This window comes from Ascaphus truei, chromosome 18 (assembly GCF_040206685.1).
Source record: "Ascaphus truei isolate aAscTru1 chromosome 18, aAscTru1.hap1, whole genome shotgun sequence".
Lineage (NCBI taxonomy): Eukaryota > Metazoa > Chordata > Amphibia > Anura > Ascaphidae > Ascaphus > Ascaphus truei.
In genome coordinates this window covers 9,718,520-9,741,067 of record NC_134500.1, presented here as the reverse complement: position 1 = coordinate 9,741,067, position 22,548 = coordinate 9,718,520, and the positions used below count along the sequence as shown (strand labels likewise).

The 22,548-nt window shown below is 49.8% G+C and overlaps 1 protein-coding gene and 1 long non-coding RNA gene across 2 annotated transcripts; both read right to left on the bottom strand.

Annotated features, from left to right (window-relative positions):
• Nucleotides 1-1,328: 1,328 nt before the first annotated feature.
• On the bottom strand, nucleotides 1,329-19,219 carry KIF23 (kinesin family member 23). Its single transcript, XM_075575404.1, has 20 exons — nucleotides 19,121-19,219; nucleotides 18,899-19,035; nucleotides 17,941-18,056; nucleotides 17,688-17,858; nucleotides 16,113-16,225; nucleotides 15,343-15,464; nucleotides 14,076-14,178; nucleotides 13,538-13,617; nucleotides 12,887-13,006; nucleotides 12,487-12,646; nucleotides 12,234-12,401; nucleotides 10,974-11,131; nucleotides 10,716-10,889; nucleotides 8,803-8,985; nucleotides 7,586-7,843; nucleotides 3,445-3,678; nucleotides 2,894-2,982; nucleotides 2,416-2,497; nucleotides 2,111-2,181; nucleotides 1,329-1,879 (listed from the first exon to the last, which is right to left on the bottom strand). The coding sequence occupies exons 2-20, from the start codon at nucleotides 18,986-18,988 to the stop codon at nucleotides 1,864-1,866; spliced, it is 2,508 nt and encodes an 835-aa protein (XP_075431519.1). The 5' UTR covers nucleotides 18,989-19,035; nucleotides 19,121-19,219; the 3' UTR covers nucleotides 1,329-1,863.
• Nucleotides 19,220-19,954: 735 nt separating this feature from the next.
• Nucleotides 19,955-22,296, bottom strand: LOC142468843 (uncharacterized). Its single transcript, XR_012788884.1, has 3 exons — nucleotides 21,930-22,296; nucleotides 21,236-21,302; nucleotides 19,955-20,012 (listed from the first exon to the last, which is right to left on the bottom strand). It is a non-coding gene; the product is annotated as an uncharacterized LOC142468843 (long non-coding RNA).
• Between the last annotated feature and the right edge of the window lie 252 nt (nucleotides 22,297-22,548).

Genomic DNA, 22,548 nt, shown 5'->3' with positions numbered 1-22,548 from the left:
TGGGATGAAGGCCCATGTGTTGGGGGGCTGGGCACCTTTTTGTTCAGGCACGGGAAGAATTTACTCCTCAGGAACTGAACATTTGACCCAGTGACCCCTCTGCTGCTGTATAAAAGGTCAGCGATATATTAGGAGACCAACTCCTTTGTGCATTTTCAGAACAGCCGACAGAACAAAACCCATGAGTTACTGATCCCTCCGCACCAGAGGCATTAGCAGGTTTGATGCCAGGAACAGCAGTGAATGCATTGGCGCAAAGTGCAATATTTAAACAAAAAATCTTGTAGGGGCCTTTTTCTCCTTTCCCGATCTCCCCGTGTAAGCATTTTCTGCAATAAATCATTGTGCGGGTTCCCACAATCTGCGCTGGGAATGTCTGCAATAGACTTTTTTTTACGATTCCCAAGGCAAACCACCCCCCACTCCCCCCCCAAACAGCAGAGGACAATATTTATTGTTTGCATGGTTAATTTCTGGTGAGGGGGGTGTAATTTCCCTGCATGTCTCTCACCCAAAGGCCCTGGTAAAAAAGGGAGACACAGCTGTCTCTCAGCAAGGGATTTGCTCACCAGGCACATTCCTGCCTAATTATTATAATTAGGTGGGGTGGGGGAGGCTGGGGGGGGCGCCCTGTTGGTAAATTAGGAGCCTGCATGGTTTATGGAACCCCAGCCCTATAATCTCAGCGAAGCTTCCTCCCTCAATCACCCAGATAAGAGGGTAGGGCAGTGACACTTTCTGGGCGAGTGAAATCTGCACAAGAACATGTGGAAATCTTCAATGTATAAAGAAATAAAAGATATTGCAGAGGTGCGATATGGGTAGTGTCCAGTTACAGACAGGACACATTCTGCCTCTGTACTGTACACCCACACGCTGTAATCTCTGCAATCTCTGCTTGGTGAACCAGTGAAGCACACTGCAGGTATTGTATAAATCCCAGCTCTCTCCTGTGCTGATGTTACAGGGCTGCCATTGCATTATGGGCTTTCATCCCATGTCCCAGAGGTGCATTTCAACTCAGATCTGGGCCAGAGCACATGCGTTCTGCTAAGAGCAGTCTTGAATGGGGCAGTGTGGAGACAGAAGGCATTGTTTTCCTCAGAGCGTGCCCCTGCACTGCAAGCAGACCCCCACCCCCTCCTCCTGCACTGCAAGTACACACCCCTCCTCCCCCAGACCTGTTAGCTTGTAATTACAACAGCTCACTGAGCCCTGCCAGCTGATAAGAGGATTGGAGAAGGCAGCGACCATGCAGCAAGAAGCCGGTGACAGACACGAGACGGCTGCTGGTTAACACGCTTAGGGCCAAAGTACACAAACAAACATTTTAATGAAAAGCAATGTAAAGAAGTTTATTTTATTAACAGATCACTAAAATCAGTCTCTGTAACTACTTATAAGCCCGGTGGGTGCATATACAGGGAAACCATGTACAACAAAAAAACATAGTATATTTCCACATGAGAAACTTTGGTAAAGTGCATTTTTGCCACTAAGCGGTTAGCAGCAGTTTTCAGAATAAATTGTGTGACCAGAATCAGAACCGGGTGAGACTGTATACAATACGCAGGAGGAAAAAAAATAAAAATCATTTCATGATTAACCTAGAAGTATGTAGGACGCAGAGCGGAATATCCCGACCCCACGCCCGCAGATACCACGAGAAGATTCACTTCATGAAAGGACGCATAAAAAAAACCACACAGCAGCCGGCTGGACAGAGTCTATGCAGCATTAAATATATACAGAAGTGTGTACACGTCGAGGAACAGGACAGCCGTGTCCCCAACACATTATACACCACGTGGTCTGTTCCGTGGCCTCGAAGTGGTGATCCGAGACACGGGGGCCTGAGGCTGTTCAGGGTTTCCTGCGCCTAGAGAGAGGGAGGAAGAGATATTTGGCCGTCAAATTAACACGTTCAGGATGTCTCAAAGAGTGGCCCCATTTCAGAGATATTTGAAGGTGGGTCTGTAGGCGGCACAGCTCGGGGCACAGGTAACAAGTGCGGCAGATATCTGCATCTTTATATAGTCTGCTTGGCAGGTAATTAGTGCTATGTGCAGGGAGAGCAGTGTTTTGCTAATACAAGGAGTGAGACACTTACTTGGGTAGAGCATGGTGCTGGTATCCTGGTCCCAAATTGGATCCGGCTCTCATCTCCACAGCAACAGAACACTGCACAGAAAGACAACAACATGTGAGTGTGCTGCTGCGGCACCAGGCTGGGAACTGGTGCCCATGGATGACAAGCCAGGGCCCCCGGCCATAGCAGGAGTAGATAAAGGGGTACAAGATGCAGCACCCCGGTACAGAACAGTCCCAGCAAGAACAGCACTATGTCCCTGCAGCAATACAAGCTGGGGGGAGGGGGAAGGGGGGGCATTGCCAGTACCTGGGCCTCATACTCACTCTGGTCTCTACATCTGTCCATTCCAATTCGGAGGCCTCTTCCTGCTGCGGCCGATTAGAGGGGGACGACCTACGCTTGCGGCTATGAGGGAGGAAATAAAGGTTCGGTACGTCACATCTCCTGGCGTACAGCAAGAAACTGGGCGTGCGCGTTCTACGTACGCCAACACTATTACACTGAGCACTTTATTAGCTTTTCAGGAGATTGCTGGGAGCTCAATCGAGACCTGTTCCCATGTTTCAGCGTAACCCCTTCACTGCCAGAGGCGGGCAACGTATTATTCCTCTGAAGTGCATTGCAGGCCCCTCCAGCATCCACGGGGTTAAGGGGCAATACATTTGTTGCTTTGGAAGTAAAAATTGGGCCGGCTCGGTCTGCGATGAAACGCCGCCATATGTCAGTTCCACTCGCACAGCCATGAAGTGGAGGGGGTAGGGCATGCAGTGAGGGGGCAGGAGGGGCTTCTCAGCAACTCACCCGCTTCCAGTTGGCGATTCTTGTCGGAGTGTTTCGACATCTGTAAATTGGACAGACTGACCCCCTCCCCGAGTCCGGTAGACATCTCCCTGCAAGACGACGACAAGGTTTATGCAGAAATATTCACTTCAAGCAGGGGGACGACGCCAGCAACGCAGGGAGACATTCAATGCGGTGTAGATTGCCTTCCCGTGCATCTCACTGTGCTCCCCAAGACGTGAAACACCCCCCAAAACCAAGCAGGGACGGCACAGATCACAACTTTCTACAATGCATTTCAACAGCGATCCAACGTCGCTTTATTTTATTTGTATCAAAATCGACCTAAAAATGTGCATCATGCAGCTTTAAGAATAAGAGTAACCCCCCCTCGCTCCCAGAGGTGCCGGCCACGCTTTGCGCACGCTATAAATACGGCACTTTGCAATGGATTGCAGGCAGCTCTGGCAATCAAGGTGTTAGGATTAGGAACCGGTAATTAAATCCTGCCTTGCATCCTTCAGAAGTGAAGGGGTTCCCCAAGCCTCCCCACCCCCGGGACTCCTCGTTACCTTAATGAGTTTAGTCTCAATCTCCCCATCGGAGGCCAGCTGCTGGTGCGTCAGCATGTACTTGTCGCACTTTGCCAGCGCCTTTTCGCTGGCAACGGCGACTTTGATGGCGTTGGGGATATAGGGCTGCATGACCGTCTCAGTCTCCACACTACTGGGCGGCTTATGGTCTACCCATCTCTCCGCCCCCGCCGAGTGCGAGCGACGGTGCCGGCCGTGGACCGGAGGAACATTCTGAGCAGGTCCAGAGAGCAAATCAAGACAAACAGGAAGAATCAGTGACCAATTAGTCCCAGGTGGGCAGTAAAAGGAGCAGTCGAGAGGCCTGGTAACCCCAATCTGAGAGGGCTAAAGGAAAGGCTGGACATGCCGCTGCTCGTCTGGTGTAACGCACACTGTCAAACAGCAGCCATTTTTGTATCTGGACTAAATGCTTCAAGTCTGCGAGAAAGCACAAACCCTCTTTACGTGGTGCAAATATATAAAACACCCTCCCCCCCCCCCTTCATGTCTCACCCTGTGCTTATTGCACACCAAGCATGGTTATCTATTCACATGTATTGTGGTGCAAATAATTGCATATAATAAATATTAGATGGGCTCTTTAAAGATGGCTGCAGAACTTTCTTCAGCTGCTTTAGAATGACCCTACTTGCTGTATCAGGGGAGACGTCACTGCCAGCCATGCTGGGGCTGCCAGGATATCAAACATTGTGCAGACACCAACTTGTGCCTTCACTTTAATGCAGACTGGGCCCGTTTACATTTATTCAGTCCAAATAAAAAAAAGGGAATGACATTTCCGTGACTGTTCTACAGAATCCGCACACGTAGAGGAGCGGCATGAAAAAGCGCGCGAGAGCGCAGTGTCAGTGACAGCTTCCTGCACACGGCACAGAGTCTATCTATTGTACCGTCAGCATCACGGCCTGTCTGCGTGCCAAGCGTGACAGCTTTGCAAAGCAGACATCTGCCCGACAAGCTGCAGTCTAAAGACTCAGATAATCTGAGTGTTCAGAGGGAGCCGCCTGCAAATAAGAGATAAAAGGGAAACGGATTCCCTGGGGTTACCATCCCTGCCGAGTGCTCCGAACCTAACAGCGATTTGTCTTAATTCTCAGAAAACCTGTTGCATGCGGCAAAACTCATCATTTAAAGCAAAGCATCATGGGGTGGGAGACCTTAATTACAGCAGATCTGACTTAATTCAGAATCCCATGCAAAGCAGCACGACATGCAAAGCAGCACCCGCAATGCCTCTGGGGCCCAGCAGTTTATACAGCAGATTACAGGACCTCTCACACGGATTCAATTCAGAAGAAGTTAACGGAACAAATCTGGGACACTGGTAACCAATTATTCTACGTTGTGGCAACAGCAAGGGGTGGCTACTACAGTAACTGTGCTCCTACAGCAAACAAGAAGTGTGCATGGAAAGGACACGCCACGTGCAATGTAAGGGCAGAGGTCAGACGTGGCCCGTCACCTGCAGATGCGGAATAGGACGATTTGAGATTGGAGATCCCGGCGAGACACGCGGAGAAAAATGGGGACATGGTGGTAACACACATGCTCTGCGTGTAGAATACCATTTAGTATATTCAATACTGCAGTATTAGCATGGTCATGTGGGACTTTGCAGTAAAACAAAGCACACAGCCAAGAGCCGGTGACCTCGGGGTGTGCGAGTGCCGAGATCATATGGTTGTGTATCACCTTGGATCAACGTGCCAACACTGATCCCTCTGGTACTGAAGTGGTTAATACTGGGGTTCTCAAGACCCTCCCCATAACAGGTCAATTTGCAAGGATCTCTGCTTCAGCACAGGTGGCTCAGTCTTTGAGCCACCTGTGTTGAAGCGGGGATATCACAAACCTGACCTGTTGTGGGGAGGGGAGTTGAGAACCCCTGGGGGGTTAATGGAGAGAGAGGGGAGCACAGAGACACCCAACATAAATTACTAATTACAAAGGAACCGTGGAGAGAGAGCACAGAAACAGCAGATTAATGCTCAGGCAGGCGGAGCAAACTGGAGTCACTTACAGATATAGGGGGCTCGTTCAGGGGTCTCCAACCTGTCCCCAGGACCCCGAAAGAGAACACACACCACACGTTCTTACACCAATTTAGTGCGCGTGTGCACCCGATAACCTGTCTTATTGTAGGGTCCCGAGGGTAGGTTTATTAAGCAGGATCAGAGTAATGCCAGAGCTGGGCGTGGCCTGGTTACGGATGATCGCGTAACTTCTGCACTGCATTTTTACCCACATCAAAGCTCACAAGGATTAGCCTCCTTTGTCCTGTAACCCAGGTCACTGCTGGGGGGAAGCCAGGGCAGGAAGTAAAGTCTCAGCCACACCACAAGGAAGCAGCTGAAGCGAGACTGGGCACTCGTGCAACCCGTGCATCCCATGGAAAGGATTCACGCCTCCAGCAGCAGCACTCATAGGCAGGGATCAGGTAAAGCTGCATTAAATAGCATTGAGTCTCTCCTGCAGGATCAGCTGGCAATCACCCCCCTGCCCAGCAGCGAGGATAGCTGCTCCCATCTCACACATGCAGAACAGGGCTGCTAAACTCCAGTACACAAGCCACCACCTTCCTCCTCCCCCCTCTAAGGTTTTCAGGACATCCCTGCTTCAGCACAGGTGGCTCAGAGGCTCAGTCTGACTGAGCCACCCGTGCTGAAGCTGGGATAACCTGAAAACCTGGCATGTTGGGGGAAAAAGAGGGTTTTGAGGACAGAGTGGAGCAGCCCCGATGTAGACTATTAGGCTGTCATTACAAACAACATTGCAAACAACTCAGCTACTACAGAGCCAGGTTAGTAATGCCAAAATGGATTTATGAACAGCAAGTGGGATATTGTAGAGAATGGCGTGAGAGTGGTTGTCAGCTATGCGGTGCCCCTGCACAGGTTAACACTTTCATTGGCCATTACGTTTCCACCGCGTTTCAGGCAGTGAAGGGGTTAAATCACGGCAACTTGTGTCTTCTGGTAATTTAGCTTGTCCCCAGTTATGTTAGAGGGCAAAAACTCAGAGTGGAAATCGGGTGAAAACTCAAAAATCGGCAAAAATGTGAAGATTATGCGAGTGGTACTTATGTCTGCCGGGGATTATATGGGAACCCGATGACAGAAGAATTGCCACAACACCAGGACACGTCGCTCTCGTTATACGCATTGCAAACGGGAGGGAGATTTGGACGTAAACCTCGCCGATTTCCGCACTGCGGGGGACAGGATGCATGGAGAAAGGGCCGGGTAAGAAGCACTCGGAAACGCCCGAGTAACACTCGGAAACGCCCGAGTAACACTCGGAAACGCCCGAGTAACACTCGGAAACGCCCGAGTAACACTCGGAAACGCCCGAGTAACACTCTCAGCAATTTCACAAATCCATTTCTTAGCAGCAACAAGGCAGATCAGGGCCGGCGGTCCCTGGGTATGTGTGACCCGTACAGAACCAACGGACGGAACCGGGGTGGCCAACTCCAGCCCTCCAGGGCCACCAAACAGGCCAAGTATTAGGTATATCCCTGCTTCAGCACAGGTGGTGCAGAAAATAGAGCCACCTGTGCTGAAGCAGGAATTTCCTTAAAACCAGACCTGTTGGTGGTCCAGGAGCACAGGAGTTGCCGCCACCCCGCTGTTCCTCGGCAGGGTAATGCTCAGGTGAACATGTAGCTGAACACCCGAATTTAGCTGCAAATACAAGCTGCTTACAGCGGTGCAAAGGTTGTTAACCCTTCAACTGCCAGGTATGCCCGAAAACAAATTACTCTTGCATGAAAGGATTAAAAAAGGACCGTGACATTTTACCAGCACAGCGGCGGCACACTCCAGTCCTCAAGGGCCACCCAAACAGCCAGGTTAAAGATATCCCTGCTTCAGCACAGGTGGCGCAATCAGTCCCAGCTTCAGCACAATCCATCCCAGCTGCAGCACAGGTGGCTCAGACTTCAACTGAGACACCTGTGCTGAAGCAGGGATATCCTTAAAACCCGACCTGTTAGTGGCCCCTGAGGACTGGCGTTGGACACTCCCTGTGCTAGCGGCTGCCATGACCCCGCTCTCCCCTGACAATGCCTTGTTGCTTAACTGCGGTTAATTTGCGCCTGCGATAAACTGCCACTAACCCTGCAGCACTGCTCGTCTTCTACCTCTATCTGCTGGCCGGCAGCGTTATGCCCTCGCCCGCTCTCTGCTGCGTTACACTTCCTAGCTGGCTCCCTCTGCCCGTTCCTCCCGCCGCAGCTCTGAGGAGTTTTCTGCTCCCATTCGGAGATGCACGAGGCCACGGAAAGGCTGCTGGCGGAGTTTGAGCGCCTGTGCAGCTGCAGCCGAGCTGGGGTGTGCTGGCTGTGAGGCAGCTGAGGAGTAGGGTGACCGGGGAACTAGAGAGACCGGAAACAGGTTAATGAACACAGGGGAAATGCAGGCACCAGGAGCCATGAAGAGGAAACCCTGGCACCCGGCACAGCGACCAGCATTCAATCACTGCAACAAGTTGCCATTAGAGAAGTTGCCCGATTACTGTGTATGTTAAATGACAGAACTCCAACGGCTTAAACCAGAGACTGTGCTTGCATTCGAAGGCAGGAGAGAGAAGCAGGTGTGTAACAGGCAGCGTGACAGCCTTGTGAGACACAAGTCGTAGTCTTAGAAACAGACTGTGTGGGCTGTGCGCTTATATACAGTCAAACAATTCAGCTACACAACCACAAACCGAAGGGAAAGCCAGAGGCTGCGAAAAGAGGCCAAGAAGCTTCAATAAAGCGAAACAGAGCCGAGAACCGAAACTGATCCTAACAGCGTCAAACAACGCGTCACATATTACATACATTTTATGAAAAGGCGCAGATCGCCTAAAAACAACCCAATGTGTAGAACACGAAATCAAATAAACTGCCACAATCCTGAACAGAGCGGCCCATTAAAAGGCGATGCATGGCACCCAGGGGTGTATTCAGTCTGTTTGGCACCTCACAGGCAGCGGTTTAAATCTCAGCGACATCACTGTAGGAATCGGTGTAAAGGTTTCTGCTCAGGAAGCTCCATGCTTTCCAAGTTAAAATGCATTATCGTCAGGCACAAACACCTCCCCAGAAAGTGACTCTGCAGAGTGTGAAACCACAGCACACAAAGTGGACACCCGGTACCAGAACACAGCACCGATACTCATTAAACACGTAGGATCAGCAACTCCCAAATAACACTGCGATCCGACCGCCACTTACACCAGGCAGCGTTACCTCCCCGGCATGCAGGAGGGCGTCACGTGCAGCACGCCCCCCGTGCTCCCCCCCCCCCAACTCCCGGACCCCTTGCAGTGTCTACTCATCGTGTCACATACAGGTACTGCAGGGGGAGAGATGGTTCTTGTGGGAACCTTTGGCTCGCGGTCCCTCTCTCGAGACGGCCTCTCCGGTTTATCGCTCTTCGTTTCCGTGACGATGGCTTTCAGCTGCTTCAGCTTTTCGTCTTTTACCCAGAGCTTGTTTTGCATCTCCAGCTGCTTGGCCGCCACCCGCCTCTCCTGCAGGGGGTGGGGAGAGGAAGCGACAAATAAGAGATGCTAAGCGCAACCACAGAATAAAAAAAAAAAAAAAAAAAACATGGCCGCCATGTAGTACTGTGGCTTTTGGAAGATTTCAACATTGAAACGCGACCAAGCGGCGATCTGTCTCCGTTAGGCAGTGGTCATCACGGGGCTTCGGGTGGTATTATTTTCTAATGCAATCAATACACACAGAGCTGGCGGGTGGGCGCGATTCCAGCGCTCCTAAAGAAGCCCGCAATATCTAGGAGTGTCCGACTCCAGTCCGAGGGCCAACACCAGATCAAGTTTAAAGGACATCCCTGCTTCAGCACAACTTGCTCAGTCGAAGACAACCACCTGTGCTGAAGCAGGGACATCCTTAACACTTGACCTGTTGGTGGCCCTTGGAGGACGTGAGTCAGCCACTCCGGATCTCGATTCTTATTGTAAAGCTGATGAATATGGGCAGAATTCAATAATCCGCACAACAGTTTGGCAAGTTTTAAAAAAAACTTTTTTTTAAATTGTTTCCAGGATGGGTTATTCCAAATAAATTGTGCTCCCAAATTATGAAAAACATCTGAAAGTACCACAAACATTAAATACAGAGGATTGTTATAACTTACGGTTAGAAGAACAAAGAGTCAGCTGTAATGGGGGTCAGGATCAGATAATCCAGCTCTACGTATCCTGCCCCCCCCCCCTCCCCAGCACCGCAGGGTAAGGAGAACCCCCCGCCCAGCACCGCAGGGTAAGGAGAACCCCCCGCCCAGCACCGCAGGGTAAGGAGAACCCCCCGCCCAGCACCACAGGGTAAGGAGAACCCCCCCCCTCCCCAGCACCGCAGGGTAAGGAGAACCCCCCCCCCCCCTCCCCAGCACCGCAGGGTAAGGAGAACCCCCCGCCCAGCACCACAGGGTAAGGAGACCCCCTGTATCCTACCCAGCACCGCAGAGGAGAAACCACCCCCCCCCCCCCCCAGGGTAAGGAGAACCCCCCGCCCAGCACCACATGGTAAGGAGACCCCCTGTATCCTACCCAGCACCGCAGAGGAGAACCCCCCCTCTCCCCAGCACCACAGGGTAAGGAGACCCCCTGTATCCTACCCAGCACCGCAGAGGAGAAACCGCCCCCCCCCCCCCAGGGTAAGGAGAACCCCCCCCCCCCTCCCCAGCACCGCAGGGTAAGGAGAACCCCCCGCCCAGCACCACAGGGTAAGGAGAACCCCCCCCTCCCCAGCACCGCAGGGTAAGGAGAACCCCCCGCCCAGCACCGCAGGGTAAGGAGAACCCCCCGCCCAGCACCACAGGGTAAGGAGACCCCCTGTATCCTACCCAGCACCGCAGAGGAGAAACCACCCCCCCCCCCCCAGGGTAAGGAGAACCCCCCGCCCAGCACCACATGGTAAGGAGACCCCCTGTATCCTACCCAGCACCGCAGAGGAGAACCCCCCCTCTCCCCAGCACCACAGGGTAAGGAGACCCCCTGTATCCTACCCAGCACCGCAGAGGAGAAACCGCCCCCCCCAGGGTAAGGAGAACCCCCCGCCCAGCACCACATGGTAAGGAGACCCCCTGTATCCTACCCAGCACCGCAGAGGAGAAACCGCCCCCCTCCCCAGCACCACAGGGTAAGGAGAACCCCCCGCCCAGCACCACAGGGTAAGGAGACCCCCTGTATCCTACCCAGCACCGCAGTTTAAGGAGACCCCTCTACGAGTCACTCACACATTCCTTCTCCCACTTCATGGAGGATTCGGTCATCATGCCCTGCAGCCGGGTCTCCAGCCGCTTCTTGTCTGACAGCTGCCTCTGCATCTTCTGGTTACGGTTCTCCAGCTCGTGCTGCAGGGAACGTTTATCCTCCTCGTAGATCGTGGTCGTCTTCTCCAGGACGTCGATCTAGAAAAGGCGAGAGCGTTAAGACAGACCACGTGTACCAAATACCACCGACACGCGCAGCAGCGATGGCGGAAAACCCCGTACCTTATATTCCAGGGTTTTGACTTTCTTCTCCAGCCGATCCACTTCGGATTTCTGCGATACAATCATCCTGTCCTTCTCGGTCATTTTGCCCTGGGCAAAGTTCTCTTTGGCTGTGAACATGCCATCGAAGTCTTGCAGCATGGATCTGAAGGAGGAGGCTGAAAGCACAGGCAGCGTGAGCGACGCAGGCCGTCGGAAGTACGGGACCCTTGTCCTACTCCTGAAACATCCCCGTATTTATCACACCAAGGAACGGCTACACACAGCGACGTGTTCCACTGTCATTGTGTACATTTCGTCGGAAGAACATCTGACCAACTCCTCCGCACAACTTTAACGTGCGCACAAAATGAAAGAACCAAGATGGAGTCTCAGACATTTCCTTAAATAATTCATTTTCTCCCTAGGACAAGCCAGAGTCTGCAAACCGCCGGCAGATTACAGGTGGCTGTGGAATCCAGATACACGACATTTAAAATGAACAAAATCAGGCACAACCTAACTTCAAATATAAAAGTACATATCGCACAACCATAATCCTAAATATTTTGTCTAGATAGTGTTGAAGAATAGTAGCCAATATAATGTATGGACAATTGTATCAAGTGTAGCTGGTATAGTATTCAGTCACGGCAAATCTTTCTTAGGAGTTGCAGTTATGAGTCAGAGTAGCTCTGGCGAGTAGCGATCACATGATTTATGCTGGGATTGCTTTTTAGTTGCCACTTTATTGCTTGGTCAAAGATATAATCACCAAATGATTGACCTGTGGTCCCCCCCACAGGTATACACTCAGACTTCCAACTGCGGACAGACGTTTAGTGACCATGCTGCTAGCGCCTCTTGTAATCTAATCAAATTAGATCACGGACTCAGTTATACTCAATGTAGAGCACACCCTGTATGAATTGCTGGCTGTTGTGGCAAATAAATAGGAAGATTGCTAGCGCCCCCAACAGGACGGACCCATGAAACGCTCTGCGTCTCCTCACTTCCTAAGCACCGCGGGAGCAGTCAGGAGTTGCGCTGCAGCAAAGGCACCAGGATTAACATTTTAGGTGTCCGGGATTGCCCCCCTATCTCCGTTTTACCCAGGTCACTGAAAATGAACCCGTGGAATAAGCCGCAGATCTCCTTTTCTGCATTTTAATGGGGTAGAGCGGGTTAGGATTCTGCCTCCATGGGTCACGATGAGGACACAAACTGTGGCCCCCGCACGAGACAGTCTCCCTACTGCTGAATATCCAGAGGGAAACGTACCATTCTTGTTGAACTCATCGGAGATCATATGGCGTATTCTGCGCCGTTTCTCCAGGACCTCGATGAGGCGCGGAAGCGTCTGCTCGTCATTGGCATCCAGAAGCTCACAGGAGGGGAGTGGGGGGAAGCTTTGGATCAGTATTTCTATGACTGAATTCTCATCCGGTTCTGCAAAGTAGGACCAGAGAGAGGAGTGAGGAGAATGTGCCGCAGATGGAGCAGAGCAGCCCCACGCGACCAGCTCTGCGCTTACCCCCGTTTAGCGGCCCCCCGCGATCCTCCAGCCTGCGGGAAAGCTCCTCCTTGAACGCCTGGTTTCGGTAGCGTCGCCCGGGGGTCAGTCCACAGATCGGTTTGTCCACGGGTCGGGCAACTTCAACCTCCTGCGTCATTTCTGCAAATCTCATCACTTGCTGCAATAAAATGAACAAAAAAGGCATTGTTTTGCCCCAATAAAAGGAATTTCATGAAAACCCAGACAGGTTGGCATTTTGAATTCTTCTAATCCCAAGCAGTTTGGGAATAAGACAATCCAACAGAAGCAGCGACAAACTGATGCTTAATTAGGTCGGAACGCGACAGGTTATTTGAAATGGGCGATTGTTTCATGGTAACCACGGTAAAGCCTGCGCTAAATCAGATGCGCTCCTCACCAAGCTCTCCTCGTGGTCGTCGGCGTTGGGGTTGACGCACACGATCATACGGACTTTTCCTTCTCCGTCAAAGTAGTTCTTAAACAGGTGGGTTAACTTGGAGTCTCTGTAGGGGACCATCTGCCGGGGGCGAACAGACAGGACTAAGTTACAGTGTTGCATTCCAAGTGAGAAACACCCAGACTAAAGCTGTGTCCATTGCGCCTGTGCAGCACCACGCTCGTCTGGAGTGATACACGGCCTGTAGGTTTGTGTGACGGAGGGCGTTCCGACGTCACGTGGGCGGTTCACTCTCGTTGCCTGAACCGCGCAGCAAGCGACCCGGCCGTTGCGCAGCAAAATCAAATTAATTTGATTCCTCGTGCGGTCTGTGGCCACGCTAATTGCCATGCGGTATTTTGATCGCACCGCGGTCGCGATTACCATGGCCGCGGCAAAAAGCAGACAGTCGAAAAGCCGTCTCGTGTCAGAGACCGTTCTAGGGACGCTTTCGCTCATATATAGAAACGGAAGCAGTGCAAGGAATACAAACACATATTGAGCGCAAATTACTTTGCAATATTACGTGTCAACAGCACAAAACATGGACATTTTATTGAACAAGAATATATATATTTTTTTAAAAACACGCGTCGCTGCCATACACCCGACCTTGTTAGTTCCGTAAAGCTGGTTCTCACGAAGAACTTCTATGCAGGTTCGTAAAGTCATCAGCGACTGGTTGATGTTTCCTGCAGGGAGAGGCACGTGCGCAGAACGCACGGATGTAACATCGGGCACGCTGTACAGAGCACAAGACTTTGCTGCAGACGCACTCTTACATCGCATCATACATACGATTAGAAATCCAAAACGTAAGGCAAGGCGTTAGAAACAGGTGAGCACTATCTCCACCTACCACAGGTGAGCACTATCTCCACCTCCCACAGGGCTCGCCGGATCCCTAGTGCAAGGGAGGGGCTCAACTCCAGTCCTCAAGCGCCTCCAACAGGATATGGTTTGCAGGATATCACAGCTTCAGCACAGGTGGCTCAGTCAAAGACTGCGCCACCTGGGCTGATTGAGCCACCTGGGCTGAAGCAGGGATACCCTGACCGGTTTGGGAGGGGGGGTTGTCTTGAGTTGAGCATCCCCTGACCCAGGCAACATAACTAAACAGCATCTATCCCGCGGACGTATTGCTACTTGCCTGCTTCCCGCAGCCGGTTACCCTCCGCTTTGGTGCGGTTTGTCCTTTCACTTCCGGCCAGGTCTACCAGGGACAGCTGGCTCAACGCGACCTGCTCCTTCTCCTGCATACAAACACACAGAACACAGGTCACAGGTGCGACGCGGTATCCTCCAGCGGCAGCTTTATACAAATGGTAACCAGAGGACGGGGCAGTAACGGGTTAAATGGGGCTGATGGACAACACAAAAGTGTATTCGGATTTATTTCTCACTCTATCCAATGTCTTTGGGGACCAGATTGTTCTCTGATCCTGAAAGCCACGGGTGCATGGCTCTCGGTTCTATGTTTGCAAAGTAATTTTGGAACAGCAGCAGCTGGCTTACTGGGCTCCAGGTTTCCCAGAGAAATAAAAGGCCATTCACGTTTCACAGTATATCAAAAATAAAACTTGCGTTAAAGCAGCGATACTACATCCCCCACCCGCCTTTATTATAAGTGAAGCGTGTGACGATGTATCATTGGACATTTGTACGTAAGCTGGCAATCATTTAATGCTCGAGTTATAAATCCTGATTGTGTGCCCAACAGAATTGCTGCTTTTCAGATTCAAGCAGCAAAATGTAATTTTTCTTATTACAGGATTGAGGCAGGGGGGGTCCCCAGAGGTAAACGGTGTTAATTTCTGCTCCGGGGACTTTTGTGTTCTGCTTTCGAGCAATCCTTCAGTCAGTGTTACTCAGCAGCTACAATGTATACTGATATTACAAGGGTAACATTATCTATTGTTACAGTTTGCAGCTCAAACTGCTGGGAACATTGGCAATACAAACAGGAAAATGTTTACAAATATCTTGCACTGCTAAAACCTGCTATAGAAATCAAAAGGATGCTTTAAAAAAACAAAAAACCCTTATTAAAAATGTCATTTAATCGTGAATATTTCTAGGAGGGCCAATTACACGTACACTTTTTGACGCAATATGAGAGACCACCTATAGCCAAATAGCCCTATGCATTTCAACAAAAGTGGGAAACCCCCCACCCCAAAAAACTGATCTATTGCTTTGTATATTACTGAAAATTAAATAAAACAATTAACTCCCAACATTGCCCTGACCCCTCTAGGTGGCAACCTGCTGGTAGTGACCCATTCTGCTGGTAGTGACCCATTCTGCTGGGCAGCACAGAAATACTTTGCATGGTCAGGACAGACCGGATCTGTCTCCGGTCCTCCTCCTCGCAGGAGAAATGCAGCAAGGCGCTTGTAGAGAACGCAGCCACTTACCTGCAGCACATTCACCCCATCAGCGTCGAGCGGCGCCTGCGCCAGCTTAATCATGAACACGCTGTGGGAGCGGCTGGACTCGCGGTTCAGCTGAGTGTTTGCGATTCGCCTCCTCTTCTGACCTGAAAACATGAACAATGATGGCTTTGCTGGTACGTTACTTCGAGTGCACTGCAATCACAGTCGCGTGACCCCACTGGCACTGAAAGGGTAAACCCCCTTACTAATAGCAAGTCACTAAAGCCACGTCCAAAATAAATCTCAGTAGTCACGCTGAAGATATGACCGTGCAGCAATATATACATCACACGGTACACCAGCAAATTATTAACTGCATTAGGAGGCATGCAAAGTGAGCGGGCCAATTCGATTCATTTCCACTTCACTCTCAAAGATCAGAAAGGAGCAGCCGGTCGGGAGCTCAGTATTAATTAGGTGCGTTTTTCACCCCAGTATTAAATAAAACTTGGGTGAATATAAAAAACTGCTTATACCAGGCTTCTTCTACTCCTCCGTTTCCCAGAATGCGGCGTCTCTGTGCCAAGCCTGCGGGTGCATTTCCTTTGGTATGATCGGTAGGAGTTGGAATGGCCTGCAGCAGTGCCAGCGGTTTCACATTTGAATATAGGCAGAGCTTGCAAACGCGGCATTGTGGCGATTTAGGAGCCTGCTGCAAACCAGGGTCTCGCCCGCAGCAAAGGTCTATTTAATATCTACCGCCAGAAGAGTCATTTGTTCGAGGATTTCTGTTACGGAGCCCGGGAACTAACCTTTCCAAAACACTTCAAAGGCCTCCTCTGTGGACTTCACCTCCACCTCCGTGCACCCCGCGATATACATATTGTGGCTCTGGTCTTCACGCAGGATTTTGGATTGTGGTGGTCTGCATGAGGAAAAATAGTGAAGAACCAGAACCAGTGACCAAAACCGCCGGCAACGAGGACAAAAATCAGAACATGCACAGCGGCAGGTCCAATATTCGGGAATTTCACGGACATTTAAGGTTATAATGGTCTATCAAGCAAAAAAAGAAATGATATTTCTATACGGCACGTATGTCCTGATTAATACAGAGAAACTTCCTAGGGCAGTGCAGATACTTGCCAAATAAAAGCTTGATGAGCAAAGAGAACAGACATGCAGACTGTTCTGACAGTTATGAGGCCTAGAGCAATGTACAGGAAGACAGGCATAAGAGGGATGCGTCTAAAAAGTGGAGTGAAAGTTACAAGAAACAAAGGCACGAGCCATGTAGTTCCACCGGGTGCACATACATAAACTCTGCATTCCGCCCCGGCGTGTTCCACCTGACAAAAGTAATAGGGACACACGTTACACGTGCTGGAGTAGCACACGCTTTACTTACACCATCACGTCATATCACTGGCTAGCGAGAAAAAACCTGCGCGGCTTCGGAAATAGTCAATGTTGCAGTGTGAATACAGATATGGGGAGGGAGCTTAAACACTCACACGACGCAGATTAGCCCGCAACGGAAACAAACCGCTTCCACTCTGCACGTTTTACTTAACATGCTCCAAATTCCACTCTCCCAGACAGACGAAGACAGAGAAAATACTTTCAAACGAAAGCACAGGATCTTATTTTGATGTACAGTAGGTGTCAAAACTAACAAACTACGGCATAGTTCAGGGTGAGAGCGCGCTCGCTGGTGCTCATGTTGCCCAAGCAATTCCTGGCCAGCTAGTTGCACGCATGGGAGGGGGGGAGGGGCAGAAGGGGGGGGTTAGGCACGTGCCCTGACGTCACGCGAGTGGTTTACCCTCATTGGGTGAACCGCGCACGTGACCAGGGGCAAGCGCAACAAATACAAAAATATTTGTCTGTGCAAGTATCGCGCCTCCCCACACTCGCATGCACCGCAGCTTGGACCCTACAATTTACTTTGATCGCGCGTTCGTGAGCGAGCAAGCTCTAACCCCGGACGAGGCGGGGGGAGGAGAAGAAATGAAAATAAACTCAATAGCCTCCCATATTTCAAGCGTGTTCTGTATGGAGCAAAGCTAAAGGTTTCCAGTACCAGCAACTTACCCAGTCACGGCTACAGAGACATCACAACATTGAAATAAATGCATGAAATATACAAATAGTATAAAATGCAGATTTTTTCAGTGCGTGCATACATACACATATACACAATAAATATCAATAATAATGGCAACTATACAGCCACTTCCTAGTATACAAATTAAATACTTGTAATTGGCACTTGAATATTTGTTATTACAAATAAACCGTGTGAGGATCCAGGAGAACTGGACAAGGCAGTCAGGTTTCCGGTCCTATGACCATCTCTCTCCCCCCTCCCCCCCCAGACCACTTACTTCGGCTTGATGGGATCGATGGAGATCTCCTCCAGCAGGTCGTAGATGTAGTTGTTGTAGATCTCGATGTAGGACACGAATACGCTGTACATGCTATCCTCATCCACGTCGTCCACCTGGCAGTGATCCTGAACGTTTATCATGTCGGCAAACTCCGGCTCGATCCTCTGCCTGCGGGTTTTATTCACACACCGTGAGTGAGGGACGGGAAGACACGCCTCTGCATCAGAAGCCATCACATGGCACTGCTCACCTGCTCCCCGGGGTCCTGGCCGCCACATGCGGCTGGCCGTCTCTCTTCTGCCGCTCCAGCAGCGCTTCCATGTCGCTCTGCACTTCCATGCCGTTCTTATCGTCAGTCTTGAAAACCTGCAGGTAACGAGAAAAGGAGATGTCATTACAAGGCAGAGGGAGCCACGGAGTTATAAATCAAAATGACAGAGGCAAGAATTTGGGAGAGAAGGCCACGATTATAGTGCATTCGCACGACTGCGTGACGTTACGTGCCAAACATGCACTTGGCTGGATGCTGATTGTGAGGCGACCGGGAGGCGTGGCGGACACGTCACAAAGCTGGTTCGCCCCGATTGGCTGAAACGCACGTGACGCGGACATCGCTGAAGACAAAAATGTCTTTGGAAAACGTGGTCGCGCCATCACGCGCCGTGCGTGCACATGAGGCGGCGTCATAGGGATTCTGCCATTTGTGCTTGACGCACGCGAGCGCCATCGCACGGACTATAATCTCAGCCTTAGTCGCTCTGGAATGTAGCAAATAATAATTCATAATAAAAGTGCAACGCCAAATGTTCCCCAGGAGGTGGCTGCACGACCCCGGTGCTTCATATAAATTAAACTATTAAAACTAAACTTCCACGCAAATGAAAACATGCACTTTATGAAAAGGGAGAAAAATAAAAGTCCGGCTGTGTGAAGCCAGAAACAAGAAATGCAAAACAGTTGCAGGAAATTAGTTCCACTGAAAAGGACAACTACAAAACATCTCATCTCTGCAACAGAAATTCAACCAACCCCTCAACCCGACATTAACCCCGGAAACGAGTTCCCGTAATTAGGGGCTCTGGACACCAAGCAGCCTATTGAGCAGCCTATTGAAGAGCGGGAGGGGTGCACTGTGTTACATTCCTTGCTGGGAATATGTACGTGTGCACACGTGTACACACACACACACGTGTTTTAATAAACCGTACAAATCTCTTGGTCTGGAAGGGTCCGATGCTGTTGAAGATCATGTGCAAACAGCGAGGCAGGAGTCCCCCGTCCCCAGGAGAGCCGGTCATCGTGTGAGTCTTGCCACTTCCGGTCACGCCGTATGTGAAGAGGAGCCCTAGGAGCGGGACATCAAGTTTGGGTTACATCACGCTCACGCACGGTAATCCCCGACACCTGGGAGACCCCGACTTGCAACATACCATTTTTTCCGCGAATTAAATCTTCTACTAAAGGTTTTGAGACCACGTCAAACAGGTCTTTTTGTGTCACTTGAGTCCCGAACACTCGCTTGAAGGAATATTGGGTCTGAAATAGAGAAGAGCGCATTACAATCGCTATCCAACATCGCCACGGAGAAAGGAACAAGCTGCACTCGCCCGACTGGTACGAATAACGCTCTTATTTAAAGCAGCGGTCCAAGCTGCCCTTACCCCCCACACCCCTTTAATATGTGCATCAATACAATCCACACAATGATAAGTAATTATCCAAGTTTCTGATCAATTGGCGAAGACTCGGCTCGGGGGTTCACTAAATGGCTGTCAGTGAAGCAAAAGAGGACCAAGAATGCAAAGTTCTGTGGGGAAGATCATGTGACCATGCAGTCACTAGATACAATTGGTGCACTGCTAGAGAGAGCATGGCTCAAAAAGGGGTGTGCCAGAGACTGGTTTCACAAGAGGAATGCGACTTTGTAAATGGTTGCTATAGAAACAAAAATGCTAGTTACAAAATAATACATTAAAAATGTAATTCAGGGCTGTTAAAATAATGCTAAGTATTTTCTCATAGTACAGTACAGACTTATTAAAATAAAAACACATGTAGGATATTGCTTGGTCTGCAGCTTTAAGTGAAAGAAACAGATCAGGAGGTCAGTTACTGAACATAAAGGGTTTCAGGCTCCATAGTTCTACCTCCTGTGCCATATTTAACCCCCAATGGTAGCTGCACGACACGCACCTCTTTGTATTCCCCGTTACGATTAACTCTGGTGCCATCTGGTATGTGCAGCTGCACGGTGGTTTCATTGATCACTTCGATGCAGCACTCCTGGTCCGGGGGGCTGAGGGGACGAACTCGGCAGTAAACCTGGGAACGGAGCGGGATATTTTCACGGGGGGACTCGCAGGAGACTGATAGCACGGTGCTAAACATGGGTCTGCGCCACAGCGAGACTACTCCATAAGAAAACGTGTTTTCCGAATGAATGAGTTCTGTTTCGGTTTAATAATATTCACCGTTATAGCCAAACCCTGGCTGCGATGGCAACATTATTTAAAAAAAACAAACATGTTCCATTGGGTTTACTGACTATATTTCACAATCAAATAACCAAAAACAGGTATTTTAAGCTGTATACTGCAGGAGCAGCAGTGATCTAAAAATAGAAGTAACATTTATACATAATCTAGACAAACGCATACTATTTACTTATTTTATCCACACATTTGTTGTATACGCATACTGCACACGCACAAATATATGCATGAATATATAGATTTATGCACACACAAATCCATTCGTTAGCGGAGTGTAAAAGTACTCTGTTCAGTCTCTACTTTATTCACATAGAAACTGAACAGGATTAGAGCCCTTCAGGATGGAAAATCATTAACATACCAAATCCTGGGCTTGTTTAAAAGAAAATGCAATGTAATCACAAGCTTCCAATTTCCTGCTCTCAACAACAAAGAATTGATAAACGGGCAGCGGCAAATCATTAATGTCTGCTGACGGTGCTTCTCATCTTATAACCACTTCGGTTAAACCAGGGGTGGCCAACGCCAGTCCTCAAGGGCCACCAACAGGTCAGGTTTTAAGGATATCCCTGCTTCAGCACAGGTGGCTCATTCAGTGGAAGACTGAGCAACCTGTGCTGAAGCAGGGACGGATTGAAAACTTGACCTGCTGGTAGCTCTTGAAGACTGGAGTTGGCCGCCCGCGGTTAAAACTGTGTCATTTACATGTTTTTTAAAAATGGTCCTAGAGCCACATTGAGGTTTCATGAAGGAATCAGAAGCTGTGAGAACAGCAAACAGGTTTGTGATTGATACAAGGCAGGCATCCAAGATCTCATCTTAATTACCACCCAAAGTACATAAATACTTGAGCACTTCAGCCTTAAATGCAGAGCTTCAATAAGTATAACCAAGTATATAAAGAAAATTTGTGAGTAACTTCAGTGAAGTTTACAAGCATAGTCGATAAAACCTACTTGACTGAAAGTGATTTGCAAAAAAAAAATAAACAAACAACGATGTTGATCAAGAAGGTTTGTAAACATACATGGTGTAATTAAACAGCACACTTACCCCCACCGGATCTTTCTCACCGCTAGAAGGTTTTTTGTGAGGATTCCGTCGGGGGGTTTTGGTTCGCCTAAAAATAATAGAATAAGCCATTACATTACTGCGTAAGGCCAGGTACATAGTAGGCGCTCGCGACCGAGCGCATGATGTCTCCCACACCTGCACTTTAAAATATCTGTGGCCTGCAAAGCTGCGTGATGGGGAGGCGTGGCAAAGGCGCGCCCGTGACATCACGGGAGAGGTTCGCCCTCATTGGCTTAACCGCACACGTGATCTGGCCATCGCGCGGCAAATTCAAACAAGTTTGCCACACCTTGGCGCTCACATGCACGCGCAATCTATGGACATGCGCATTGGCCTCCAGTTTATATTTGGCGCTCGTGCCATCGGACCCCTATGGCCGTGGCTTAAGACGTCCAAGCTGCACAGACAGGGGTCCTGTACTTCATAAGAAACATACAGATTTCATATCCACAAACAGGTCTAACAGAGTATCTCGTGGGCCAGCACTTTCAGCCCTCTGTATCCAGGGGAGAAGAGGTACAGAGAAGCAGCAGATATGTTCATGCTGTACTGTGCTCTCCTGGAGGGGAGTAACACAGGCGCCCAGACTGAGTGTTGCACTAGGAGGTAGAGGAAAAGCCAGTCTTAGCAAAGTCTTTCTCCAATCTAAAAGACATCGCCAGGAAATACCCACCTGCAGCTTCCTCTGTGGAATTGCAGGGCCGGCGCTAGCTAATTCACATGGGACGGTTCCGGCATAAACAATTGTTTTTGTTAATCCATCAGACAAGCAGAGAGAGAGGAAAACAAGTCCAAGAGACCCGCTGGTTCAGGCAAGATTAAAATGCAACTACTTTTTTTATTATTTATTCCAGGGCAGGAGTCTCAGTATGTAGGCAGCAGGGGAACATTCCTCGGTCTTGAACCAGTTTCACTTCAAAGACTAGAGTCTGATTCTCAAAGCCACTCCTTTATATGGAGCATTTTTTTTTTAAATTTCATCAGTGAAACCCCCCCCCCCCCCCTCTCACCTCCCAGAAAACAAAGATTAGTATGATCCAAGCATACACTCCCTCAACCTGTACATTCCTAGCTGCGAAAGGCATCTGGTTATCAGAGACAGACTGTGCATTTCATGTGTAACAGGAGCTCGCTGAACTCTATCCACAGGGCTCACAGAATGGAAACTGCCAGACAGAACCAAACAGGCCTTGTTACTTTGAAATCACTCAGAACTTTAGCAAACCATAATGAGACCTGGATCTACCTTTACGGTAATTACATGTATTGATCGCACCCCAACATCACACGTA